Source organism: Rhodamnia argentea, chromosome 6 (assembly GCF_020921035.1).
Source record: "Rhodamnia argentea isolate NSW1041297 chromosome 6, ASM2092103v1, whole genome shotgun sequence".
In the NCBI taxonomy this organism is placed as follows: domain Eukaryota; kingdom Viridiplantae; phylum Streptophyta; class Magnoliopsida; order Myrtales; family Myrtaceae; genus Rhodamnia; species Rhodamnia argentea.
Window position 1 is genome coordinate 26,964,120 of NC_063155.1, and position 27,159 is coordinate 26,991,278.

Below are 27,159 nucleotides of genomic sequence, written 5' to 3' on the forward strand. Positions count from 1 at the left end.
CCGGCTGCTTATGCAGAATTTCTGCTTCAACTTCACTGAAACGGAGAATCAATTGATGAATGCATGTAATGATGTGACTGTCCACCAGGGTGCTTTCAGGAAATTGATAGCTCGATATAGAAACTCAAGTGCAGTATCTAGGAGAAATGAAAGACTAACCTCTGGATAATCATGTAATATGTTCTGTACACTATCCACACCAACAATGAATACTCTCTGCTATGTCCTACATACGTTTTGCTGGGCACCAAAAAATTTACAATGCACAGCCTATTTCAGACTCAGGCATATGGTACAACTGAACTGTGTTGCTATACATCTTTATTGTGATACCGAGAGCAAAGTTCGGCTTTGAAGGAGGCCAATTTGATCGACATATATTTTCTGTGAAAGTCATCTACAGCGGGGCAAGTTTTGTATTTGAACTTCCGATCATCGGTCTGCCAAATGCTAACCTTCAGCTACCCAAGAAGATGTAACAGCGGCTAGTCATCTGCTATGACTACCATCTTGCACACGCCTAGATTTTGCAGCTAAACGTGCTGTGTGACCGACTGTTGTTGGCCGCAATGATCTCTGCCGCACCATGTTGCAATACTCCATATCGTCCGTTCGACCTTCGTGCCTTATCCACTGTATCATTCCATGATACATGGGAAAGAACCGCATCTGGATTGCTGAGAACGAGAAGTAAGGGATCATGGCTGAGAACATCACAAAGATTGTGACCAGCCAAAACGAAGGTGCAGGGGCAAGCGCTTCAATGAAGACTTTGTAAGCAGTGGTGGATAGGGTAGGCTTTAAGGCTCCATATACCAAAAGGAAGAGATACCAGATGGCGACGGATCCCCAGATGAAGACGTGCTGTATTAGAGTGAAGTAGCTGATGGCGAGCGCCATCTGCAAATTCACAACCCAAACTACACACGTGTACATCGTCGCTCCTAAGATTTCAATCCCAACAATTTTACCGTCATTGTTGAATGCCTGGTGCTCTAAGGCATTTGTGCACAAGAAGAAGATGATAACTGCGCTAATGAACCCGTTGAACATCCAGCCAAGGATTCGAAGCCAGCTGAAGAGAATATTCTGAACGCCTTCTTGGTACAATATTGGAAACTGCAACAACAAAACAAATGCAAGAAAATTTATTATTGGGTTCATGATCTTCACAAGGACAGGATAAATACGTTAACCATTAAATTTAGAGCTGCAATCATGGAATTTATTTTCTACACCACAATATTCATCCAGAGACTCTGGAAGTCATGCCCATGATCAGACTTGGTCCACTTCCAGGCAACATATGATGAAGTATCGTAAGGAACATAAAGGTCCTTTCCACTATTAACGCCAAATGGGTGTTGTTAACGAGTACCTTCAGGGTTCTTGTTAAGCATATTTTGTTAGGAATGTCTTGATTTGTAAAGCAGTGAATATGCATAACAAAAATTTGGTTTATTAGACATAACAAATTTTCATCATTTTCTGATTAACTTCACTAGTTAACAAAATCCAGATTAACTACCTTTGTTCCTCACATTCCTAAAAAGAGATTTTTTGACACTCATGATCAGTACACAGGCTAAGTTGATCTTAGTTTGGAGTTCCCAGTAGAAAGCGCCATGCATTTTCCGCAATTATCTAACTCTGCGATGAATAAGAATGCAAGAGGAGAGAACTTTCACCAAAGAAGGTGACTAAATGTATAAGATCACTAACAACAGAGTTCCAACGTACTCGTCCAACGGGTCTGCCACAAGAAATTGGTAAACCTTAACAGAACTTTGCTCTATGATTTGATCCTCTATATGGTTAAATGTCAATTGTGGTAAACTCTAGTTACATTTGATTAAAACATGCACATACCTTGAGGCAAAACCGGGCTGATACGTCCTGATCAAAAACTCCCAGTGCCAGTACAGGGAGTGATGTGAACAAGACGTTGAAAAGCGACAAAAACCAATCGTTGTAGGCAGGTTGTGCAGAAAAAGAGGTATGTGCTTCATACAAGAAAAGGGAGAAGCCGAACACGATGTTCTTGTAGAAAAAGTAGCATATCTGCAGCAGAAAGATAGCAGCATCTTTAGACAAAGTACAGGGCTTTATTAGATCGGATTTTATTGGTCATAATCAGACATACTAATGCCTGCTTCTACATTTAGAAGAGCATTACCATAGTTGAGATCCTCCTGTAACACCAATGTCCATGCACAAGAAGCAGGCGCTCTAAGTAACGGAACTGAGCTATGGCAATATCACTAGACATGACTGCCTGTTATTTGAGAAGCAGCAAAAAGATAGCAAATGTAAGAAATAATAAGATAAGGTGGTTGATGCACTTGTGACAAAAATATGGGGATTATATAATTACAATACACTCTCATGATTACCTGCATTCCTTCAACCCCACTAATTCCGATACCAATATCTGCTTCTTGGAGCATTCCCACATCATTCGCACCATCGCCAATTGCTAATGTTGTTTTGCCATTTCCGGCTTTAACCAATCTTGTCACCTGCATTTACCAGTTTCAAATGTTTAAGGCGACTTGCTAGGTTACGCATTGTTTGCTTGAATGACATAAAAGCAAAGATGCAATGCTCTGAATAAGAAATGCATACTAAACATAAGGACCCACCAGTGCCTTTTGCTTTGGTGATGAACGACAGCATATAACAGACGCACAACTGAGTGCAAGTTGTAGAAAGATATCCTTAACATCATCCTCCAACGCATAGGCAAGTGATTTTCCATCAATAATCAAAGCAAATGCCTCAGAGCTTCCACATGATTGTCTGAGCAGAGCCATCCCTTCCCTTATCTGATGAAGAACACTTTCTTTTGATGCCTGAAGGATCAATCAGTGATATTAAGTCCACAGAAACTCATCGAAGTAAGAAATACAATTTATTTCAATTCCTCTTCAGCGCAGGTAAAACTAATGGCAAACAGATTAAAGGAGTTCACATCCCCTTAACTAATCGGTTTGTCAATGTAGTAAATCAGGGGTTTAAATGTTTTCCAAGAGTTGCACGTGTTAGGAAAGGGATATCTTTTATACACTCGATTTATACACTTCTGTCACAACCCCCACCCCCTCCCTCTCTCTCTCTCCATGTGCTGGCATACCTTTCTTAGCGCAGTCTTCTCTCCTGCCTTTTCTAATGCTTGAATAGCAGGGGTCTCCAGAGTGATTACGATTTGCTTCATTCCTCGTCTTAATAAGCTACAAGCAAACCTGCAATTTATTGTATTCAGAGATTAGAATGATGAATCATTATCGAAAGGTTAAGGCTTCACGAATGATATCGACGTAAAGATAATATGTGCAAACTATACCCAATATTGATGGCCGTCTCCATCTTATCTCCCGTCAAAACCCATATTTTGATCCCAGCTTGAGCAAGTTTGTCAATGCAGTCAGGAACCTACCAGCAAAGACACAGGAAAGTCATTTTAACTTCTTTTTTTTTTTTTTTATGACCGAGGTTCCGCGCGGCCGGCGAGCTTTGCTCAACACAGCGGTGGAGCACGACTAGTCCTCGGGAGAGGCTAGCGCAGGAGCCCACCACCACGACCCCCCACTTTAAGACACCGGCGCCGAGGAGTTTTGAACCCAGGACCTCTCGTGAAAGGAACTAAACTCAAACCAACTCGGCCACCGATCAGTGGGTGTTATTTTAACTTCTTTGATGGCTGACTAAATCATTAATTTGATGTTTCTTGTCTTACCCCATTCTGCAGCTTGTCCTCGACAGCAGTGGCACCAAGAAGAATCAGACCCTTCTCAACTGTCTCCATCGCTTCTTCAATTAATGAGTCGCGCTCTGCACTAACCGAATTCTTGGCCTTGTTAAATTTCTCATTGAACTTCCTATACTCGTCTTCTTCAAGTTCACGATAGGCAAGTATCAATGTCCTCAAGCCTGCGTCAGCATACTCATTCACATGATCCACGGTGTTCTCTTCAAACTCCCGACCAGTCTTTGATAGCCTTTCAAACATTACACTGCATATAATTTTATAGTGAAAATTCTGACATCAGTGAAGTGCATGAATGAGGAATTGGACAAAGCCTTGAATTGGGCAGTTGAAAACAAACCTGTCAGCCCCTTTACACAATAATAGCAGCTTTCCTTCCTCACTTCTCACTATCACAGACATCCGCTTCCTTGAGCTGTTGAATTCTAGAACATTCAAAAGCTGGTACACCCTGCAGATGAAAGTAATACTATTTAGAAAATAACTAAGTGGTAACAAGTTGTCTATTCATCAGCAAGGGTAGAATTCAAAATCTAGCATAAAAGATGATAAGGAAAAGAAGGTGCTCCTACTAGGGGAAAAAAAGAGAACCATCACTAATGCTCATCCATCTATCACTCTTCCTCTGAATGACAAGTTTAGATGGGACGCAAAATTTAACTACTTTAGAACATCTGAGTTCGTTTCCTATTTTATATTTCAGGAGTATAGGCCACTAAGATCATAAGAATCCAGGTGACAACCAGTAGACGGCAGCATGGTTTATATGGGCTAGACTAGTTTCTTGCTTCTTTTGTATTTGATAATGATGAAGGAAAGGGCACTGACCTTTCAACTATCCGCCCAGCTACCGGATCAAACTCATGTAATGATATACTCGTCTGTGTTCTCTTGTAAAACTCGAAACCAATTTCTCTGGCGGCAATGACAAAAGCTGCTTCATCAGGCGATTCAGCTTCGTAAGATACCTTTCCTGTCTCTTCATCCACTTCAGGTATTGCAGTATGACAAAGTGCCAGCACACGAAAGAACTTCTGGATGACCTCTGCATGGGGCTCATTCACCCAATTCGCGTTCATAATTCGCTCATCACTAAAATTGAATCCCTTAATCGATGGCTTTGGATCAGCTGAATGCTCCAATTGGTCAGTGCCATTCCCTTCCCCATGAACCAATGGAGATCCATTCCTCCTATCAATAGCCCTCTCGACCTCAGTGACACCACGTCCATAGGCCGTCCCAGCTATCGAACACTTGATGAACTCCATCGAGTTGCAAGTCAGAGTTCCCGTTTTATCAGAAAGTATTGTATCAACTTGCCCAAGTTCCTCATTCAGATTCGATGTACGGGCATGTGCTGGTTTATCAGCTTCTTCGTAGTACATGTGAATATCCTGGTTGATGAAGATGCTCTGAAGAACTTTGACAATTTCAATGGATACATACAGTGAAATTGGAATGAAGTAGCTGTACAACATCACTGCAGTCAGGAAATGATAGATTGCAGCAGCTGGAGCTCTCTTAGGGTCGAAGTAAATTTTAGAACTGTCCGGCCTAAGATACCACCTCTTCATCTTCCCATTTTGCAGATCGTCTTTCGTATGTACGCCAAAGAAAATGGACCCAACAAAAGCCATCAAGAATAGAATGAAGAACAAGAAGTAGATGATTTTGTCCATCTTTCTCTCGATTTTGCTTCTCTTTGAAGGTGGTTCAGTAGAGTTTTGTATAACCTTCGTGTCGTGCCCTGTGAAGATAACTGCCCCGTATATATGATCCGTGTTTCGCAGTTTTGAATCCCTAAGAAGAAGCTGTTGAGGAGAAAGGGGGTACTGTTGCTCTTCGAATTCCATACTTCCAACGAACGAATATAGATTTGCATTTGGGTCTTCACATTTCACAATCGCTTTGAAGTCCCGGAAGTCTCTGTCCTCATGCAAACCTGATGTTACCTCCAATGCTTGTTTTAGTTTCAAGTTCGTCTCACCATCAAGGTTCATGGTCTCAACATAGCAGATAGCATCTTCATAACTAGATGATAGCAAGAGAAGATCAGCTGGAAAGAATTCATCCTTCTCTACCTTCACTATGTCTCCTACTCTCAGATTCTTCCACTCACTGTAGCCAAAAACCCCATTTTGTTGGTGAACTTTGACTTTTCTATTGTTAACCTCAATATCCTGGATGACATGTGAAAGGTTAAACAAAATACCCACAGATACAATCAATACCAAAGGAACTGATACAGACTTTATTGGTGATGTGAGTAGATAACAGGTGTATCTTCATAAGACAACATAGAAAGTTCAGTGAAATCACAGGCATGAAACTAAAATGCTGCAGAAGCGGAAATCTACATCAGCAATTAACAATATTGTTTTATTTAATTCCTAATATATTCAAAATCACACAACCACACATAAAAAAATGTATGGCCTTTTCTATTTCCTGACTGATTTCATAAAAGGAGAAAATCAGCATAGAACTTTAAATTATTAATAGCACCATTAGTTAAGGAAGAGCGGAAGCTATGTGATACAGCCAATTGCAAGCATAAGGTCCCGGAAGATCAATCTACTTCACATCTGAATGTACTTCCACACAAGTGTACTTAGTAAGGTTCCAAAAATTCGTTATGTAGGGTCAGACCCGAGACTTTCCAAGTCTGAGACCAAGTTCACCTTAATCAGTGTTTCAGGAATTCCAGAGTAGCCCAGAACCAATCAAATTCACTTGATTACACTAACCAAGAGAGAGAATTCAAGAGTATGATGACAACGGCTTTGAGGGAATATGTTAAGAGGAACAAGAGAAATATTATTACCTGCTGCTTCCGCCGCCAATCTTCTATACCTTCCTTAACCATGGTGGCACCGACCACGAAGATAAGAGGAACGATGGCACTAACGGCCGAATAAGGCGCAAGTGGCGTGAAGGCGAGGACTCCAGTGACCAAGAAGTAAAAGTTGGCCACCCTCCTGAATTGCTCAAACAAGGATTTGGGCAAGAAAGTGGCAAGTGTATACTTGGTGCTACTGACATAGTTGCCGGCGTAATTGCGAATCCCGGCCTCGAAACAACCCGGATCATTGCAATGAACTACCCTGGAGAATCCTGGTCCCCCAATTTGCGAATGGTCTTCCTCGAAAGATGCCTTCCCACATCTAAAAGAGTAGATCTTGCTAAAATGCAGCTTTCTTCTTCTTCCACCAGCCATTCTATCTCCGTTTATCTTCCCACCTCCTCCCTTCAGCTAGAGAAGCTATCACAATCCCAAGTTAATACTACACTTGAGAAACACTAGAACCAGAAGAAAATTCTGATCCTGCCCAGCAAATAATGCAGCTCTGCAGGCTGCACAAAGCCCAGTCCGGCAGTCCTCCACCGAATTCCAGAGGAAATTCACTAGAAACAGCACTCAAAATGAGTTCTTGAAGACCCCGAAAGAAAATTTTGCAATTAAAAGGATAAAGATCCTCCTCGAAAGCAGCTTCTTCCAACCAAAATCAAATCACCAACTCCATAAAAAACAATTTCCAAAGTAAACGCTCGAAAGTGAAGACAGATCTAGCTCCAGAAACACAGCACCAGAAAAGAACTCCAACCCAGAAGCTCAAAAGTATTCAGAAATTGAACGAACCAATGAATAAATACTGATCCTAAGCAAATTGGACCAAGAATAAACAAGAACAAGAGCTATGAGAGAGGGGGAGAGAGAAGCAGCAGCATATAACAGTAACAACTACCCCAGAGAGAGAGAGAGAGAGAGAGGAAGAGGAGGAGGCTTTTAAACTAGGACACATCAACCTTCTCGAGAGCTCATTAAAATGCAGCCACGGACATGGGTTTGAATAAATATTCGCTCGTTTGATTTGCTCTCTCCCTCTCCCTCTCCCTCTCCCTCAAACATAAGCGCAAACGAAAGGCGTTGAACGTGGACTTGGCTTGGCTCTACAAATTTGACTTTCCAACTCTTGGATTTTTCTTTTTCACACTTTTTTCTCTTTTTTCCCTTTGGCCATTGCCCTTCACCTTCAGCAACAGGAACAAACTCGGAAGCACCAAATCCCGCTACCTCCCCATTTCCCAGAAGAAAGAAAAAAAGGAAAAAAACTACGCGTCCCATAGAAATTCACCTGCCCCACGTAAAAGAACAAAACAGGAAAAAGAAGAAAAAAGAGCAATATTTGCCACAAGAACACGAAAAAGAAGACGAAGAAGCACAGGAGGTTCTTGGAAAATTACTATTCAATATAGCGGGAAAGGCCTCCCCCCCCCACCCCACCTCCGACCCTGTGACGTTGTGGGGCGCTGGCTGGGTCTCGGCCTTCTTCTCCGAGAAGAAGAAAGAGACAAAAGAAAAACCAGATTTTTCCTTCCACTTTACGTATATATTCCCACGTTTTAGCTGTTGTGGAGTTGCAAAGACAAGTTTGCTGTCTCCTGCTAAGTTACTGAAGGAGAGATTTCCTAATATTACATTGTAAATTCCTTAAAAATCATTCCTTTTTACGATCACAGAGAGAGAGAGAGAGAGAGAGAGAGAGAGGAAGAAAAACAGGTTATAATACACTGAATATTCCTAGTTTCGTTCTCTCCCCTCCTCCCCGCGCCCCGGGGGTGGGGTTTTGTCGTCTTTTTAATGTCTTTGTGGCTGAGATTAGCGAGGTTGGGATACGAGAATGCAGGGTTCAAGGACAAATTAAGAGGAGTAATTATAGAGGAGAATCGATCAAAGCATGCGTTGTCATGCCGAGGTGGAAGTTGCAACGCGAGGGACTTGTCAGACGAAGACCCTCTTGTCTTGTTTCTTGCTTCCCACACAAAAAAATAAATAAATAAATAATCGCCAGGAAACACTTCAATTTTAATTATTATTATTTTTTAATTTTTGTCTTTGCATGTTCAATTTTCATTGATTTCTTTCCTTCAATTATCTCTAAGACCCACCTCATCAGGATAAGCTAATTTCGTCCCTTTTTAATTCCTTGTCCGGTGTCTAAATTTGGTTTTTTTTAATATGTCCTTATTCATATTCGGCAGCGTACGAATATCAAGGTGCGTGACAAGTCTTGTGATGAAATCGTTACCGAACGAAAGAAGCGACGCTTTTTGAATGATAAAAAAATTCGAGGCGGGTTGAATTGGAGCTAATCAAATTCATGGTTATAATTAAAAGGGTCTTCTTTGGTGGGGAGTGCATCCGGCGAGGCGAAGAGTTTGATGGAACCGAAGTGAATGAATCGCTAGTGCGAAGGTCCGGATGCTTCGTAAGCTCTTCCCTTTATGTTGCGATTCTCTCCTTTCCTTTTAGGTATTCGCAATTAATCACTTGACCTTCTAGAAGAAAGACTTGGCCCAGAATCGAAAACTAGGAAACAACGCGCATGAAATGAAATACCTAGAAGGTGCTGGAACATGGGGATTGCGAGCTCGCTTTTTGCTACCGAGAAAGGCAAAAGGGAAATTCCCCCCAATTGGATAAGTAAAGCGGCGATGGGTATTACCTTTGGAATTTTGGAGGCTCGAGAATCTCCAATCTTTTATATTTTATAAAGTCGCCCTAAAAGTAATCGACCTGCCTTGAGAAAAATTGTCAAAAAAGTCCTAACTCCTTCACGCTTTTACTAATTTAGTCATAAACCTTTTTACCTTGTGTCGATTTATTCCTATTGGCTGGAAATTGCTAACGTGAATGCTGGCCGTCCTACGTGGCACCGCCGGCGCCGAGGTGGATAATTTTTAATAATATTTTAATAATTTTAAAAAAATCGTAATATTATTATTTTTCTTCCTTTTTTGTTCTTTTCTGGGCTAGAGGCCAACAACCCCGCCGGATTAGGTTCGGCAAGGATCACCTGTGACCCCTGCCGGACCCCGGGCGAGGGCCGCCAAGGGTCACGGTCCTCGTCATGGCTTGATTTGTCTAGGCGAGGAACCTCGGTGGCCGGATCTGGTAATGGCGAGGGCTGCGACCCCCTCACCGCAGCCGCAAGGGCATCATGGCCCTCGCCTCCGGCTGGGGTTGCCGGCCTCTAATCCAAAAAAGAAAGAAAAAAATCGAATTTTTTAAATTATTAAAATACTATTAAACATGGTCCACCTCGGTATCGGCAATGCCACGTAGGATAACCGATGTTCACGTCGGTGATTTCCAGCCAATATGATTGAATCAACAAACTTAAAAGGTTTGGGATTGAATTGGCGAAAGTATGAAAGGTTTGTGACTTTTTTGACAATTTTTCTATCCCGCTTGTTTTGCGAAAGTCATGGTGTGCGGACAAGCAAGGATCACGCTGTTTCCGAGAAATAACGCTACACCAAAACGCTAATACGCCCACCGTAAATTTTATTAGGGTTTATCAAGTTCCTAGCGATATTTACTACATTAACACGGTTTCTGAAAAAAAAAAATACAAGATTATATACCTCAAACAAAACTACGCTCCTTGTTTCATTGTATTATTATATCTGTTACGATGAGAAGTTTAATCCTCTAGTAGCATATACAGTGTGAACGAAGGAACGATTACTTTTCAAAGATGATTTGCGCGGGAGACTATCTTGACCCTTGAACAAATCAATTTCAAATTACCATCTTTTTTCGGAGAAAGGTATACCCTTTCGAACGACAATTTCAATTTGAATGGATCCAAAGTCGATCGATCAATTAATTCAAAGCTGTGTTCATGTGATCATACATAAAAAAATAAAGGCATTTTTTTTCCGCGGCAAAATTTAATTCTCGGGGTCTATCCGCGTAGAGAAAGTTCGGACGGACTTTTCCTAATCGAAGTCAAAAGCGTGTGTCCTCTTCGTCCATTAGCTCTTTCGCTTTATTCCTTTGGAACCTAAGAGTCGTGGAACTTTCACAATGAAATACAAAACTGCTGGAAGAAAGATTTTGTGGTGCGTGCATCATCTAGAAAGCAAATACACCTTTTTTACTGATTGCATGCTAGTTGTTGTCGAGGTTAGGAGAAATTTAAGAGGGATTACACACGCCGATTTAAAGATCGCTTAGAGCTACTATATTATAACCGCGATTCCGCCAGCCTAAAGGAGGCCTAAGCCTTTTGAAGTCGGGTATCACTTTTTTCAATCCGTTATGAGTTAAAAGAAAACACTCCATAACAATAATAGTAGTAGTAGTAGTAATAAGCCGGCGGAGGGGATTGGTGGTTAGAGCGCTTAGTCGAGGGTCTTAGGATCAATTCCTAGGGTGAAGGGGAGAGAGACGAGAATGGCTAAATTTCCCTTGCAGCAACTTAAATTTTGGTGAAATTTGCCAATAGAGTACTGAAGATGGTCCTAGAACTCTAGCTTGGCCTACTAACCACCATACTCTCAATTTTTATTTTTATTTACGGCTAATAGTGCACTTTGCCCGAAATTCGACCAAATTTTCAAGGATCCAAAGGAAGGCAAGAAAAAGGTGAATTGTTGATAAGACAGTAACGTAGCTTCTTGAAGATTGGCCACATATTCGCCATGTCAGTAGTTCGTAAAAAAAAAAAAAATCCAAATCCAATTAAGATGTGTCACTTACAAAAGTTAAAATCAAAGTTTCGTTATCTCTTGTTGTACTTTTTTTTTTTAAATTCATTTATTGGGAATAGAATTTATTACTCGAAAAAAAAAATCTGAAAGGTTGCTCTAGTAAAAAAAATTAACTTCCGAATCACCATACTTACGCATTTACTCTAACCAATTTTAGAAGCATAGAATTTACTAACCTGCTAATTCCCATGGTAAGTATGATAAGAAACCTTCACAGCTAGAGAGATTAGTTAACCGTTCGAACTGTCCCAATCACACCTTCTGCAAAAAAAGTTTTAAAAACAAAAAGGTCAACAAAATTGACAAAATATGATAAACACATGATAAACACAATCATCCCGATTAAGAGCCGTAAAATCCACGCTGGAACAAAGTAAAAAAACATAAGAGAGAGAATGCACCCGCCAACGATCGCCACCCCCGAAGCGAGCACCGACAAGAACGAGCATCCCACACGACACGACCGCAACCTAGTAAAGCCACGTGTCGAACTATGAGAAGCTGAACTTGTCAGAGAGAAGAGGGAGCAGTCAAAGTCCACGGAAAGATGGGTCAAGGCCCAGCAATCCTGGCGTTCGGGTCACAAAATAGGACAAAATCAACTTCCCGTGAATTGAATTTCGGCCAAAAAGCACAAATCTCACCGAAATTAAATTTAGTGGGTCACTTTAAATTTAAAATAATGATGGCAAGCGTGTGTTACCTAATTAATTGCCATGTCAGATGATCATACTCGATCACCTACGCTAATTAGCTGATTATCATCATGATTAACATCCACAACTATATTAAAGACCAACCACCAACTGTACTATTAACAAGCGCACTACGAAATCAACTAACCATGCTCGACCCAGAAAAAAAAAAAATCGACTTCCCAGGCATTGATTTTCTAATATAATTTGTTATGACCAAATTTCTTCTCACCTAATTAAAAGAACATAACCTGAATTGGCGTGTTCGGTTTAAATAGATCATCCGGAACGTGGTATCCAAATAGCAGTAAAAGTAAACGAGGAATTTCAAATTCTGAGGTATAGATTTATTTTCTATGTACGAGACACGATCTTGAATGAAATCGGATTCGATCAAAAATCGTTCGTGCCGGTACCGACCGTTCAATGTAAGACCTTCAGCATCCACGTTGGCAGTTTTCGACGAAAATTAGCCAGAAGAATTATTTTGAAAATTTATCAAAAAATTTAGGATTAACTCAGCCAAATTAAAAAGAGGAAGAATCACCTGTACGTACTATGTCAGCCTTACGTTTTGCACGTACCATGAGCCGGTCCCATCGTTCCTTGATCGATGTCAACGTTGTTAGGTTTTTACCCAGCAACCAACCTGCAAGTTGCATTAGATTCAAAGTCTCCACCAAAAGGCTGTCCCAAAAAGGTCACATCTTTAAACGAATCGAAGACCTTAATTTGCCGTAATTGGAAGATAATCCCCTTTTCGAGATCCAAATCCGTGATTACGTGGTGGATATGGTAAACGTAATCCTTTGGTGGGTCCAAGCCATTAAAGGGGAGGGGGATGAGTGCTTAATTCGTGACATGCCCAGAAATCTTGTTTTGCATCGGCACGATCAGAGTCGCTCGCCCTCTTGTTTTTGGCATTACTTAAGTTGTCTTTTATCAAGGGAAGCGACTCATTTTTATATTCCCTGGAAAATATTCCAAAGATTTATCATACGACGTTCAGACAAACAGAAACAGAAAAAAAAGAAAAAAAAAAGAAAAGAAAAGGAAAGAGGAGTTGTTATTTCGATATGTCTGGAATATGATGTTCTTTTCATCCCCAAGGAAAAGAACAACTTCCGGAACTGAAAGAGACTGATCATCTCTTCTCTTGCATTATTGAGAAAGATGCGACATTGATTAACTTTGGGCCACATATGTTCATTGCTCTAGGTCTAGACTAGACTAGCAGTCTAGCAAACAATGGGAGATAGATCCGTCCAACAAACATGTATGTCGGGGGGGGGGTCGAAAACGATCCAATTAAATTGATCTTTTTATGTCCAATGTAAATTTAATTACTTATACCCAACTCAATATGTGCCCGACCTAACCAAGAATTCAATTTCAGCAAATTTTCTCTTTAAATTGTTACTTTTAAAGAATGGGCTACTTCACAAACGGGCTCGTCAAGTTAGGAAGGGAACTCGGGGTTATGAACGAGGAGTGAAAGTGGTGATGAAAGCTTGGGTTTCCTCAAAAGTGCAATTTGTCGTGAAAGTATGGAAGTCACGAGTGAGAGGTTCAAGAAAACCTAATGCTGGCCAAACAAGAGTGAACAAATGGAGAAGGTTGCGAGTCTTGAAATCGAAGAGGGAGAGAAAAGAGACTAATAAATAATAACCAAATCGAGTTAAGTCTGACCTATTTATTAAACAAGTTGAATGTGGGTATCAACTAAAACCCATCTATTTTGGACCTTTAACTTTAAAACTCATTATTTGACCCAAAAAAAAATACTTTAAAACTAATTATGATTTATATTTTAAGATTGAGGTGACACATTTGGATAAATGTGAGTTAGAATATGAATTTGTAACCCATTTCGATAGCTGTACAGATCCGTATTTTAGCCGGGTCGATACCCGTGCCTGCAAATGGTAAAGATGGATTTTTTTTTATTTTTTTTTAGGAGGGAGGGGGGTTGGGTGGTGGTCAGATATCGATGGTTTACGAAGTACAGGTTTGTTGTGACGATGGTGGATGCATTTCTTGTGCTGCTGATTAAGCTTATGTCACACAATCCTTATAATTTGAAACAAGACCTTGATTTGTCTTTGATAACAAGCTAAGTCCAGCTGGACTATTACATAAAGGGATTGTCTCGACCTAAATGATAATACAAGTGCAATTGATTACTGAAATTGTGCCAACCTACAGTGCACGCTGAAGGTGGGAGGATTATCAAGAAATTCATGTACCTATTACAATTACATCAATTCAATCATAAATATTTTTTTGGGCCAATTAAATCCTAAACTTTTTTGTATTTGCGCCAATTCGGTCCATCCGGTCAATTTTACCCTAAAATTGCTAACACGAACAACAATCATCCTATGTCGTGCGGCCGGTGTTGATGTGGACAATTTTAATAATACTTCACTATTTTTCTCGATTTTTTAAATTTTTTTTCTTTTTTTTCTTCCTTTTTTCTTCTAGCCGATCGAGGGACCTTGGCGGCTGGCCGGAGGCAAGGGCCGGCAAGGTCGAGCCCGGTGGTGGCCGGACGAGGCCGACCTCGCTAGCCCTTGCCTCTGGCCGATCACTAGACCTCGATGAACGGCTAGAGGAAGAAGTGAAGAAAAAGAAAACAAAATAAATAGAATAAATCATTAAACACCTCCAAGAAATTTTAAAATATCATTAGAAATTGTCCGCGTCAACGTCTGATGCATCATGTAGAATGGCTAGCATCTATATCGGTGAACTCCTTGTTAAAATTAATCGGATGAATTGAATTTGTACAATTATAAAAGGTTTAGAGCTCAATTAGCAACAACAAAAAAATTTATGACTAAATTGACAAGTTTATAATTTTTTTTAGTAATTTTCTCGATTGAAGGTTTTTTTTTTTTTTTTTTGTTGGTAATTTTCTCGATTGAAGGTTATATGCAACGTGAAACGTCATATGTCGCTATCAGATGGGTTTGATAGATGTGAAACATTGTTCGCCAAAGTAGCATTGGACGTACTCAAATGGGATTATAAATTTCGATGCCTTTAAGTGACATAAGAGACTCTAATTGCGCATCGAAAATGACTCGACGCCTAATGTGCAAGTGGGCTTCACTCCACTTCGTGCATTCATCTCTCGTCTCCATCAAACACGGAGCAAGATGCCTCGAGTGTCTACAGATGGAGAGAGACGCCTGCGATGACGTTAATGAGCGAAGATAGGGACGACGAGGAGCGAGCACAACATTTGAACGGTTGCATAGCAACGGTGGAATTGAACTAGATGTTTTAGAAACGGACGAGCGACGTGCGTTCGATAGTTTAATGGGTTAAACGCAGCGCAAGCGTCTGGATTTCAAGAGTAAGTATTGGGTGCGTCCGGTTTAAGCGAGCCCAATTCGCGTGCGCCGGTGGATCACACGAACCGAACGCATGCAAGATTTTCTTTTTCTCTCTATTGACCAACTTCTTGAAGTGTGCTAGCGAGGAGACGAGACCGGGCATGCAAGAAAATGACCAAATGAGCACGGGCAATTAAAACGAAAACGGGTCCAATTTGAGCAAATTTATAACAAGGTCAATAATAGATTAAAACCGAACGGGTCAAACACGAAAATAAACGTCTATTTTGGGCATGGAACGCAAGGCAACTATCAAGTCTTTGTCCTAAAGCCGCCGTCACGCGGTCCACATGACGGCAACCTGGCCAGTGGCGGGGGCTCCGCGGAGGAAGACTTTGGAGACAATTTCCAACGTTTTTCTCTTCTTTCCTTTTTCTTTTTTTTTTTTGCGTAAGCGTGTACAGACAATTCTACAATTTTCAATGACTCTGATATGATATTATTTTTTTGATAATAACGGTCAACGTGGATGAAATTAATATCGGTAGATCAGCTCGATCCTTTATATTCAACTGAGGGGGACGAATCAAATTTGTGGGCCGAGTTGAGTTTCGTATGAAGCGTTTTTTAAGTGGGACATACGTGCCAATGCGAATTGGACATCGGTCATGAATTAGTAAAACAAAGAAGGAAAGAGAATGGACATTTAGATATAATTTTTTTTTTTCTGGTTTAGAGGATTCGTGTAATCCGACCTAAACAATTCCCATCGGTCTCGACTCTTGCTGTGGAAGAGAGAGCTCTAATAGTTGCCAAACAAAATGTAGAATTGGGATCTACTGACTCGGAAGAGAACTCTGTTCATAATATATTATTGTCGCGCTGTTAAGTATGTCTCGAGTTTTGGCCGACGTCTCGAGCGAGAATCAAAGCACGGAGATGGGGACACGACCGGAGGACTGAGCCGACACAAATTAATATTCGAGCTCGACTCAGCTCAAATATGCGAGCCTCGATACTCCGCTCGGGCTGGATCAAGTTTGACTTCTCATGTCTGAAGATCCACACGATGGAATGACCTAGAATTCTATTTCAGCCCAACCTTCCACGACCACCACTCTCACCTAATACCTCAAGCGTGATGCTTCAGCTTCCATGGATGAATTAATGAAAGCTTCCTTGTAATGTTGATGGCCCACGAAGCTAGTGATGCGCAAAACCACCCCAATGTAACAAACTTTGACAAATGTTGAACTTACATTAAATCGGAACTCGTCCAAATTTTTGGTACAGATCGCCCCATCTCGAAGAAAACCTCCACGGTCCACAAAGTTGGCAACTAGGGTTTCCTAGGACTTTGATCTGTTCTTGATTGTTTCTGGAAGAGATTCAAGTCTATCTATACATACACATTGTCGTATAAAGCAAACTGAAAAGATAATTTACTGAATTTTTCTTTTGAATCGAAATAATCATTGTTTTTCTTCTCAGTAACATTACTTTCCTATTAATTATCCATGGACTTCTCTCCTCGTGCAACATTCAAGAGGAGAATATCAAAAAAGTGTTCCTTAAACATGTCTTAACTCTCACTTGAATGCGCTCTGAAAAATCACAATTTACCATTTGAAATAATTAAATTTATTAATATGTACGGTTTTTCCCCATTTTCAAAGTGTCATGGAATGAAGGTGTTATTTTCACTTTTAATCAATTTGAGTAGTATCTTAGGGACACTTGTTAACGAGACACTCTTAAATTTGAGATTACAATTCCTTACCAGAAAATTTGCCAGCTAAGGACTGTTCTCAATTTTTCCTCTTTTTTTTTTTTTTTGTAATATAGGTCAATTTAAGATATATATATTTATTTAATCTTGTGTGGTTGGTTTTGCCCTAGTTTATTTCGCGTGTGCGTCCACCCGTTCATCAAATTCCTCTCTTAGCTACCGGCGAGGGCTCAGGAGCTCTCGGCCGGTGGCCAGCAGAGGTCTTTGGGCCTTGGCAGGTGGCCGACGTCCTCCTACTAGCCCTAACAAAAGAAAAGAAAAGACATGAAAAAATTCTAAAAAAATAAGTAAAAATGGAAAAATATTATGTAAAAATTATGAAGGTCAGCACCCGCCCGCTAAAGTTGGCCGAATGGACTTAATTAATGCAAATGCAAAATGTTTAGTATTGAATTGGCCAAAAAAAAAAAGTTTAAAATTGAATTGACACAATCACAATATGCTTAGGATTTTTTTTTTATACATCTCCCAAAGTTAGAGTTGTAAAATATAACTTATGAGTTAAGAGCCCCGTATTAGAAAGTCTAGCTCAAAAGTTTAAACTATTAGATGAAGACACAGTATAATTTTTATATGTTATATTCTAACAAGTCTCCTCACATGTATATTGAAATATGGTCTCATCCTAAAACATGAAAATATCTAATTTGGGAGACAAATAGGGGCTTGGAAAGATTTGAATTATAACTTAATGTTTTAACATCGTGCGAGAAAGTTTTTTAAAATATTTTAAGCCTTTAAAACAAATGATAGTAGTCCCACAAAATCACTCATATTACTAGAGTCGCATTCTGCCCCAACTTATTTTGCGTGTGTGTTTACCCATTTGTCAAATTCCCCATGTTATTCACACTTCGACTAGCACATGAAAGTGGACGATGAAATATCTCACATCGCTTGATTATTGGGTTTATGTGCTCTTTATGTACATGTGGTCTTCATATGCCTTATAAACTTTAAGTTTTTAAAACAGCTGACATCGGTCCCACAAAAATTCCATGCTAAATTGTTAATGCACATGTCGAGAAAAACAAATAGTAGCACGGAATGATGCATCAATTCGATATAAACTTATATGAATTGGAATTAGTGCGCCGAGCACCATGAATAAACGTCTCAATAGAACTTAAAATTCTAGCAGAAATTCCAAGCTGAAAATAAACAGGAGTATGTAAGATACAACACAAGTGCTAGATTAGGGTACGGTGATCCCTGGCAGAAGCGTCCGGATAATTGTCAGCCACGAAGGACGTTAATCGGACCAACTCCGGAAATCGGGGAAGGCTTGTTATAACTTCAGAACCAATCTGAAAAAACGAGGTGCCGTTTTGGTTGGGGTTCGTGGAAAACGTTGTCAAAGAAGCTCATCTGATTCGACCTCGCACGACGGCGACAGATGTTAAATTATTACGGTTTGGCCCCAGGAACGTCAGCCGTGGTATGAAGATTATGAACGGCACGTAGCATCGTTGTCGTTTCACCATGACAATACACGGGGCACCCAATCGACGCTTAACAACTGGTCTCGTCTCATTAGATGCGTATCATCTTCGTAATGTCGTGTTCGTGACCCGTTGACTTTTGGAACAAAGCCTTAATTGCCATTTGACGAAGTGAACAATCGGAATTGAAAATTAGAGGCGCAATTAATTGTTGTTTGGCAAGATTTTCTCCTCTTTTTTTTTTTAAAGTGTGTGCTTATTGTGGAAAAATTGGCCAGTTGGGGCTTAGGGTTTGGTGAGGTTTTGACATACTCAATATTTTATAAGATGGCGGGATAGATTTACCTAGTTCAGGTTATGGACCAAAAAAAAAAAAAAGGTCTCTCTTTTTTTAAAAAAAATCTTCGAAACTCATTAAGGCCGTGTATGAGAAATCAAATCATATATATATGATCGAATCCTCAAATGCCCAGAAAATGCCATGAAGTGTTTGAAAATGGTTGAAGTAGTTGAATAGGAGGATCGCTATGAGTATCGCCCTTGGTAAATTTACCAAAAACGAAAATGATTTATGTGATGTTATGGATGACTGGTTATGTAGAGACCGTTTCATCTTTATAGGTTAGTCCGGTCCATTGCTCTTCCCTTGTGCCTATTTCACTTTAAGTGGTTGGTTCACAGTATTGACGGGTTTGAGAAATAACACTAGAAAGTGTTTTTATGTTTATTTTTATTTTTTAGCTTGTTATTAGGTTTTGGTGAAAAGGCTATTCTTTTTCAAAAATTTAATCTTGAACGCGTGTCGTTTGATACGGTGGGTTGCTAGGTTGTTGTTGTTGATGCCCTTCGCGCTCGAAAGCCCGAGTCTGGTTCTCGTTTCGGGTATTCGAGCTTGATGGGCCAAATATGAACAGAAGTTCGAAGGTTTGCCGATGCGGACCGTGATCATTCATCTGCGCAAAAGGTCACCAAAAAGCCCACAAGCGTTCAGTCGAACAAATTTCGTCGTCGGTTGTGGTGGTACGTCATAACCGAAACCTGCCCAGAAAAGCCGTGCGAGCGTCGAGTTTGTTCTTGGGTTCTGGCGTTCATGAGAGGTCTGAAACTCGGTTCGGCTGTCTTCCCAACCTCCATCGTCTGATCACGAATGAAACTGCTTCAACTAACGTAGGACAAAGGACGAAGTCATTCCCTTTCCTCGCATTTCAGAAGGCGCAGAGAAGAGAAGCGAGACTCTGTTTCTTGTTCCCCCCACAACACCACACCACACCAACTTCTCATCAGCTCTCTGTTCGATCATTCCTGATGGACGTACACGACGAAACTGAGCGCATGGAGGACATTGCCAACGTCGCCGTCATGGCAATTACTCTGTTTATCCTCGCAGGCGTTGTCATTGGCGTTGTTGCCGGGATAGCCGAGCCCACAGGCAACATGGGCTAGGGATGATGCAAGTTTAAAGGTAAATATCCATAGGAACCGGCTGTTCTCAAAGGAGGCTTGTTCTTCGCATTCTCGGAACTCGTAGTTTGTGTCCTTTTTCACTTGCAAGTTTGAATGGTATAGCAGGCTGATCAAGAATGTGTGCACTATTATCATTTTACTAATTCCTGCAATGGGGACTTCTAAGTCACTAGATAGTTCGATATCGGGAGGAACGTTTCAGATCCTAGAGGCAAACAGACGGCGAAACCAAAGTCAATGTCGAGACATGAGGCAACCGATGAATGAACATAACAAGTAAGCATTAATTTGTTTATCTTTGTCGAAAGAAAAATTTCTGTGTACAAGTTATGGACATTGTTTACGGGTGCCACTGAACAATGAGAAGATTCTGATATAGTTTTACATCAATTTGTCGAAAAGGACATTAAGGACTGGAGAAATTTGCGGGAGAGGTTTGTTCCGCCGCTCATTTTCGCAAAGAATCAAATTCTCTAAGCAATTCAACTGTAGCTAAAGTCGGCATCAATCTTCCTCATCCACCTCATGAAAGGGAAGTGGCACTATCTTCACTGCTCTGAATTTTCCTGCGTTGTTCAAATGCTCATTCTCCAACCTGCATACAAGTGGGAGAAATTTAGCAATCGTTTGTGCATCTGTAATGGAACTATTCTTATCTGCTCGCATATTCGGCAACACATGAGCATGCATACGATTGAGAATAACAGTTGGAATCAAAGTTACCTGTAGAAATTCCAAAGTCCTCTCCGAGTAACTTCAAGGGCTGCTAAAAATAGCCCCGTCACGCGGTAATCGACATGCTCGAAGCTGTAGTGAAGAACTGTTTGCAGCCAAGCAAGCCTGAGAATGAGGTTCAGACCCTGCATGACATACAATAATTTTTGTCACAGAATGATGTTGAAATCAAAGATCATCAAGTTGCTTCAATGAAAGAACCCGACATCTGCTGAAATCATAATTGGTGTTTTGCAAAAATCTCTCTTATCATCTTAAAGAAGGATTGCTTTTCATCTGATTTTGGAAAAAGAGCCTTTTTCTCACATGATCAATTGAAAAATTAGTTGACATCTGGTAATTTCTGCTATTCTCTTGGGGAAGAATGTGTTTGTATACCATGGAGACGTAGTATAAGATTTTTTGGCGTAGCATTAACTCATTCCTCAACCAGGGGTTCTTGGAATTCATTTGGAGCAAACCCCAATCCTTTACAAAGTCCCAGTATAGTTGGTACACAGTCGCGGAACTCGAAATGGTCACAAAAAGACACAACCATCCAATGCTTCGTTCTTTCTCGTATGCAACTTTAGCCCCGGCTGCAAACATAGCCGACACGTATTTCCCTAGATTCACAAGATGGCTCATCTCTCCTTCATCGAACCATCGGCGAGCACACTGCAAAACAAATGGTTTTGGTATTTGATCAAATAGATCTCTCTTGACCCTTTCAGATATGAGATAGATCTCTCTTGACCCTTCCAGATATGAGAATCACAACACTAATATGTTATTTATATGGACCATGGAGGCACAGTGATCAAACAGACCTGCATTGCTCTCCAATAGTAGGGCAGGAAGGACACCGCGTATGCCAGGTCCTGGTAGTGCTTAGTCCTCATGCAGTAGGTGTAGTCTTGAGTCTTGAAGCTGCCGGTTATGTAGTAACATGCTACATATTCAAGGTTTCGAAGCATCGGAACCTGTCATGAATTCACAAATTAGGTGTCAGAACAAACTCCTATTCAGGGAATCAGATTCTTGATGATGGGTCGAGTCCTAAAGCCTTACCTGACTACACATTTGGTCAGCCATGAAAAAGTCCAGCATGACAACCTGCATTAAGCCATAAGAAGGAACAACTAAGATTGACATGTTTTTCCCCTACAAATTTGGGTTCAAAACCTTAGATTGCACCATCAGAAGTAGAAGAATTTAGTACCTTGTAAAGAGGAGACAGAATTATGTTTCTCATCACACCAAGGAAACGGTAACGGCTCGACTTATAGAGAATGTTAAATGGGCACACGAGGACAACTAGGAATGTCTGCGTTGCCAAGTAAGAGCAATATGCTGATCAGTTTGAAGAATTTGAATCCAGTCGATTTATTATCTTCGTTCTTGCTATTGTGAAAGTAAGAGATTTACCAGTAAAAGCAGTCCTGGGATCGCCTGAACTTGAGCAGAGGAATACCCTTTCTGTTGTAGTGACAGATGAGCGAACATAACGCCTAGAATGACAGCCATTGACGATGCACAGATCAAGAAAACATCTCTGTACTTAAGCTCCTTGGTAGGGGCCAGCTCGAAGATGAAGCTATAATTTATCCTCACTTTTTTCCATGCAAAAATGTTGCATCCGTATAGGAAGAAGTGCAGAAACAAAAGGCTGAACATGCTGCAAAGTGCAAACCACTAATAAGTTCAATATCCTTAGTTGAATCGGGGATACCACGAAGTTCCAGAGCTCTCATAAATTCGATTATGCACTTGCCTGAAAACAGGATAGACAGTTTCCATGTAGACCGTGTCGCCTTTCCGTCTGTTGTACATCCCGGTCATATGAGCCATGATTATGTATCCAGCCAAAAGCGCAATGAAACAGCCAGTAAATATCCCTGATCAGGACAGAGAAACGCTTGAGTTAGTTTCTGTAGCCAGTTAATTACAATTCCGTCGAAGCTTAAAATTCAAGCATATGCTAAACTTGTCGTTTTGAGTCACTAATAGACAGAACCTATTCAATTGATTAACTTAATTTTTTTCACCAAGTTTCATTGCCTCCCATCATCTAGAGATTTAATTCTAAATGATTTCGTCATCTAATGGTTTGATACTATTACTGCGTTGTCGCATGGGGCCTCTTCACTTTCACAGTCACTTTCTATCACACCAGGAAAAAGGAAAGACTGAACCACTCATCGCCACTGCTAGTAGCCCGATGGGGCCCTGTTTCCTGCTTTTCCTTCGAAGAGATTACTAAAGAAATCTCCATTAACTACCAGAAAAAGATCATTTTTATACATTATCAAGTTTGAAGCTAGCAAGAGAAAGATCAGGAAAGTTACCTATGAAAAAGGTCTTGCCATGGGAGTCTTTGCGCTGACGAGGCTTCAGGTACTTCATGGCCTTCGTACGGTCCTCCTCGGCAAAGTGCTTGATAAACAGCTCCTCGACTTCGTCACCCAAATTCATCACCTGTCATTTGTCACATTCTTCAGCAAACTGCTTTTCTTCTTTTTTCAATGTTTAGACAAGAATATCCGAGCACAAACACTAGAATCCAAAGGAGGACATTTGCTATGCACACACGACACACGTGAAATCCAGGAACGATGGGCCACTTTGTCCTGTCGGCAATGTACAAATGTAGTGTTGTGGCCATCATCTGAAGCGGTCTCAAATGTATGATTTTCATGGGGTCTGTTCTGTTTCGGAAATTGCAGATGATAAATAATTTGCTAACAGATTTGAAACTTTTACCTTGTTTGAGCTGTTAAAGTAGGAGCTCTCCACCACTCTCAGGTAAATCGGAAGGACTTGCTTTCCGGTCATCTGAATCAATCAAGAAACCAATACCCATTTTACTTTTCTTGTATTTTTTTGACATAAAGATATCGGGAGATATGTTTATACAGTAGAGAAAGACTCAAAAGTTTGGTCCACTGTCACTTACTTTGTCGAACTTCTTTAAGATCTTTACGAAAGCCAGCATGTTCAAGTTCCTGATGGTAAACGGTCATCTTGGTTAACACGAAAGATACTCATCTGAATCAGATGATTCGATAAACTTTTCTGAACTTTTTCGTATGAATCAAAATTTCAGATACCTGTAAGTTTCAAGGTAGCCCAAACCCTTGTAAAGCTCAACAAAAGCTCCTTTAATCATCTTTTCTGCTCTGCGTAACTTTGTTTTGTTGATATTCGGCTTGCCACCATCTGAATTGCACTTTCTAGAGGATTGATTGATCAAGTCTTCCCAAACTAGGTAGGTGATCGCAGAAAACGTACGGGTCGGCGTGGTTAGAGGGATGTTGATCTTCAAGTTCTTTCCTTGGCAGTTGAAAGAGCGAGTCGAGAGTGACCGCAGTCTGCTGTCCTCTCTTTTGATTCTCTTCGAATTCCCAATCTCCTCTGCTTTTGGAAACTCTGAGAATGGCATTTCATTTGTCTCTGGGTCATCTATGTTAGCTTCCTGCTGCTGCTGCTCTTGTTCTGCTCTGTCCTTAACTGACTCCTCCTCTGCAGCAAGATAAAAGCGAGAACTTGAGTGATCATTTCCTTGTAGTTTGCTTTATAATTGTCTTTCCGTAAAAGATGTCAAAATTAAGGGCCACGATCCTGATGTTTTCTCCTTCGAAATTTACTAAATCCTGTGGTTTTCACCCTTTCACATTTTTTTAATCAAACTCATAGAGAACGTATCCTATAGAATTTACCTGATCATCTACAATTACTCCCTACAACATACTTAGTGATCATATTTACTGAAGCGCCTTAGTACAAGCATGTCATACAAGTGTATTAGGAAAATGGCATTGATCTATCCCAGATGTTAATGAAGTTGGTTTCTTTAACGAGGAAACACAGAGCATGCGACTAGTCACAATGGCCTAGAGCAACGGTTTCCAAGAAGAACCAGTACAGTTTCAAGGTTATATAATTACTTCAAAAAAAAGCAGAAGGCTAAAGATTAGATACCACAGGAAATGTGGGATGAAATGGAAACATCCTCCTTGAAATCCTGGCTCGAAGCCCCCTCGCCTTGCTGTTGCTTGAGTGCCGCCTTGAGCTCGACCAGTACATCCATTTGCTTCTTCAGTGTCTCCCCTCTGTTCAAGAACTCCTCCTCCTTTGTCCTGTAGAACCGGTTCACCTTGTTGAGCTGGCAGTCCAGGCATGCGAAGAACTCCTTCGCGGCCTCCGAATCAGCCAACTGCTCGTGCAGCTCGGTCTCGTAGACGTCGCCCAGGCTAGCGGAAGACGCGAGCTTTCTGTGCACCTAGAATCACCACCAACAAGAACAACAGGCAAATGAGTTCATGCCCATGCACAGGCATATAGTTAAGACTGTACAGTGGGCAATGTTTTTACTTCAATGACTCCATTTTCTCTGTGCCTGTGGCCCAGCGCAGAGAACTTCCTGAGAGAGGACAAGAAGATGTTCCGAGAAGAGCTGCTATGGTGGTGCTTGTCAGTTTTAGAGGTGTCTGAGTTAAGGAGATGGATTTTCTTGAGATCCTTCTTGAGTTGCCAATAATCCACAAAGGCATCTTTCCACTCAGGCACAAGCTCAGCCTCAAACTGCTTAGAGAACTTCACCATCTTTTTCACTCTCTCTCTCTCTCCGAGACAGTAAGCTGCTTGAGTGCTTCAATTGAAGCTCATGATCATGTATTTATAAGAGGAACGAAAGAGTGAGCATTGAGATGTGTGATGATGAGGCAGCAAGTACTGATTCCTGGTGGGCACATTCGTTCATATAATATCACTTGGCAAGAACTAATTCGATCCTATGATTCCCTCCCACTTGTAAGGGGGTTTTTTTTTTTTCTCAAAGGCGCGATTCGCCGGAGACTGACCGGACCGCCGCCACCGCCTCTGCAAGAAGCTTCTTGGCCAACTTATGCATTCTATGGGGATCGTTCGAAACCTGCGGGAATTTAGGGGAAAGAAAAAAGCCCTTTGGAGGGAGATTATATAACATGGAATGTAGAGGTTGCAAAGTTTGTAATATTCACATCCTTAAATTACGTATTGATCTTTTAGTTTAGGATGAGCACCAAAAAATGATGGGCGACTTTGTTTTCTTTTTTTTTTGGGGGAAGGAAGGTCATTTGGGTTAATCAATGTATAGGCACACGCGTGCGCACGCACACACACCATGCACAAAGGTTGCCTCCAATTAGACCAGCCTGATTTTCCACCAGTTGATGATAACCAGAAAGTCCCATGCGTTTTGCATACCAAAAGGCAATGAAATGGGAATATATGTGCTTGAATGCCCGCGCATTGGATTGGATTGCTACATCTTTTAATGGGAGATATCCGTGTTTATCGGATAATCTTGTTTATCATCAAACTCCGAGCGGAATGCGAAAAAATCCTGAACTTTTTAAAAGGTACAATCAGGTCCTGGACCGGACCTTCCCGTCAAAAGCACTTGATTTCACTTACCGGAAAGGATATGATTTGACTTCGCCAACTAGAATGTCGAAAAACTTCCATTGCATTTCATACATAGAACTTCTATCTATACAAGGGCTAGTAAGATGGATCTTACTGTTACTTCTAGAGATAAGGATTGAGCTCAAGTCGAGCTCATTGGAGGGAGTTTGCTTTGAGCCAAACGCAAGTACCATCATTAGCATGCATTACCTCATAATTATAATCACAGATTCCTCCTAAGCGGGCATCGATGATCTTTAACCCGAGGCACTAAGTACGTTTAGCACTAACAATGGGCACTAAACATCTCGCTTAATCTCCGATCATCTCCCACGCTTTCCTCATGCCATCCCGTCCTCACGATTAATTATGTTTCGCCACCATAAACAATGGCTAAGGTCGTGATCATTCTCCTCCACTAGAGGAAGATAGGATGATGGATGGGAATTGCGCACATGAGGCAATTCACCTGCTTTGAGGGGAATGCGGTTTGGCCATTGGATTATTCCTAAAGAGGAGGGGAGATTGGCAAATGTGGGGAGTATCTATGGGAGATGATGATGTGCACTTTTAGGATAAGCTTGGAGCTTTTTTTTATGTACAGAGAGATTGAAATATGCTGAGGCTGCTTGGAAGAAAAGAAGCATTATTAACAATGGTGGACGAAAGGGATGATGGGGAAGAAGGTTCCAAGTTCTAAAATTCCCTTATGTGTGAAATCAAACTCCCCTCACTCTTTCAGTCCACTTGTCAACATGATTCCATTTTATCGGTGTAAGCCTTCACAAACTGTCCGAACAAAATAAAGAGAAATGATTAAGTGACGGTCTTGAATAAATTGTGAGAATGACAGTCGATTCTAGACCATAAAAAAAAGGCAAATAATAAATAATTATAAATTGTTGTACAATCCACTCCTTTAAGAATTTATGGCTGACGA

The 27,159-nt window shown here is 40.8% G+C and overlaps 2 protein-coding genes across 4 annotated transcripts; both read right to left on the minus strand.

Moving 5' to 3' along the window:
• Positions 1-138: 138 nt before the first annotated feature.
• Positions 139-8,119, minus strand: LOC115725889 (putative phospholipid-transporting ATPase 9). 3 transcript variants are annotated; one of them, XM_030655544.2, is made up of 12 exons: positions 8,012-8,119; positions 6,591-7,171; positions 4,595-5,946; positions 4,107-4,217; positions 3,737-4,013; positions 3,344-3,432; positions 3,134-3,242; positions 2,643-2,852; positions 2,394-2,519; positions 2,177-2,275; positions 1,870-2,061; positions 139-1,119 (listed from the first exon to the last, which is right to left on the minus strand). In XM_030655544.2, the coding sequence occupies exons 2-12, from the start codon at positions 6,981-6,983 to the stop codon at positions 490-492; spliced, it is 3,588 nt and encodes a 1,195-aa protein (XP_030511404.1). In that variant the 5' UTR covers positions 6,984-7,171; positions 8,012-8,119; the 3' UTR covers positions 139-489. The 3 variants fall into 3 exon arrangements, with proteins under 3 accessions (XP_030511404.1, XP_030511412.1, XP_048136007.1); XM_030655552.2 differs by lacking the exon at positions 8,012-8,119 and adding an exon at positions 7,574-7,897; XM_048280050.1 differs by lacking the exon at positions 8,012-8,119 and having other exon boundaries at positions 6,591-7,548.
• A 12,198-nt stretch (positions 8,120-20,317) lies between these two features.
• On the minus strand, positions 20,318-25,578 carry LOC115728192 (phosphate transporter PHO1 homolog 1). Its single transcript, XM_030658532.2, has 14 exons — positions 25,146-25,578; positions 24,753-25,053; positions 23,882-24,293; positions 23,728-23,776; positions 23,535-23,606; positions 23,120-23,249; positions 22,546-22,669; positions 22,200-22,449; positions 21,994-22,098; positions 21,843-21,887; positions 21,602-21,754; positions 21,171-21,449; positions 20,781-20,917; positions 20,318-20,652 (listed from the first exon to the last, which is right to left on the minus strand). The coding sequence occupies exons 1-14, from the start codon at positions 25,374-25,376 to the stop codon at positions 20,562-20,564; spliced, it is 2,379 nt and encodes a 792-aa protein (XP_030514392.1). The 5' UTR covers positions 25,377-25,578; the 3' UTR covers positions 20,318-20,561.
• Positions 25,579-27,159: the final 1,581 nt, after the last annotated feature.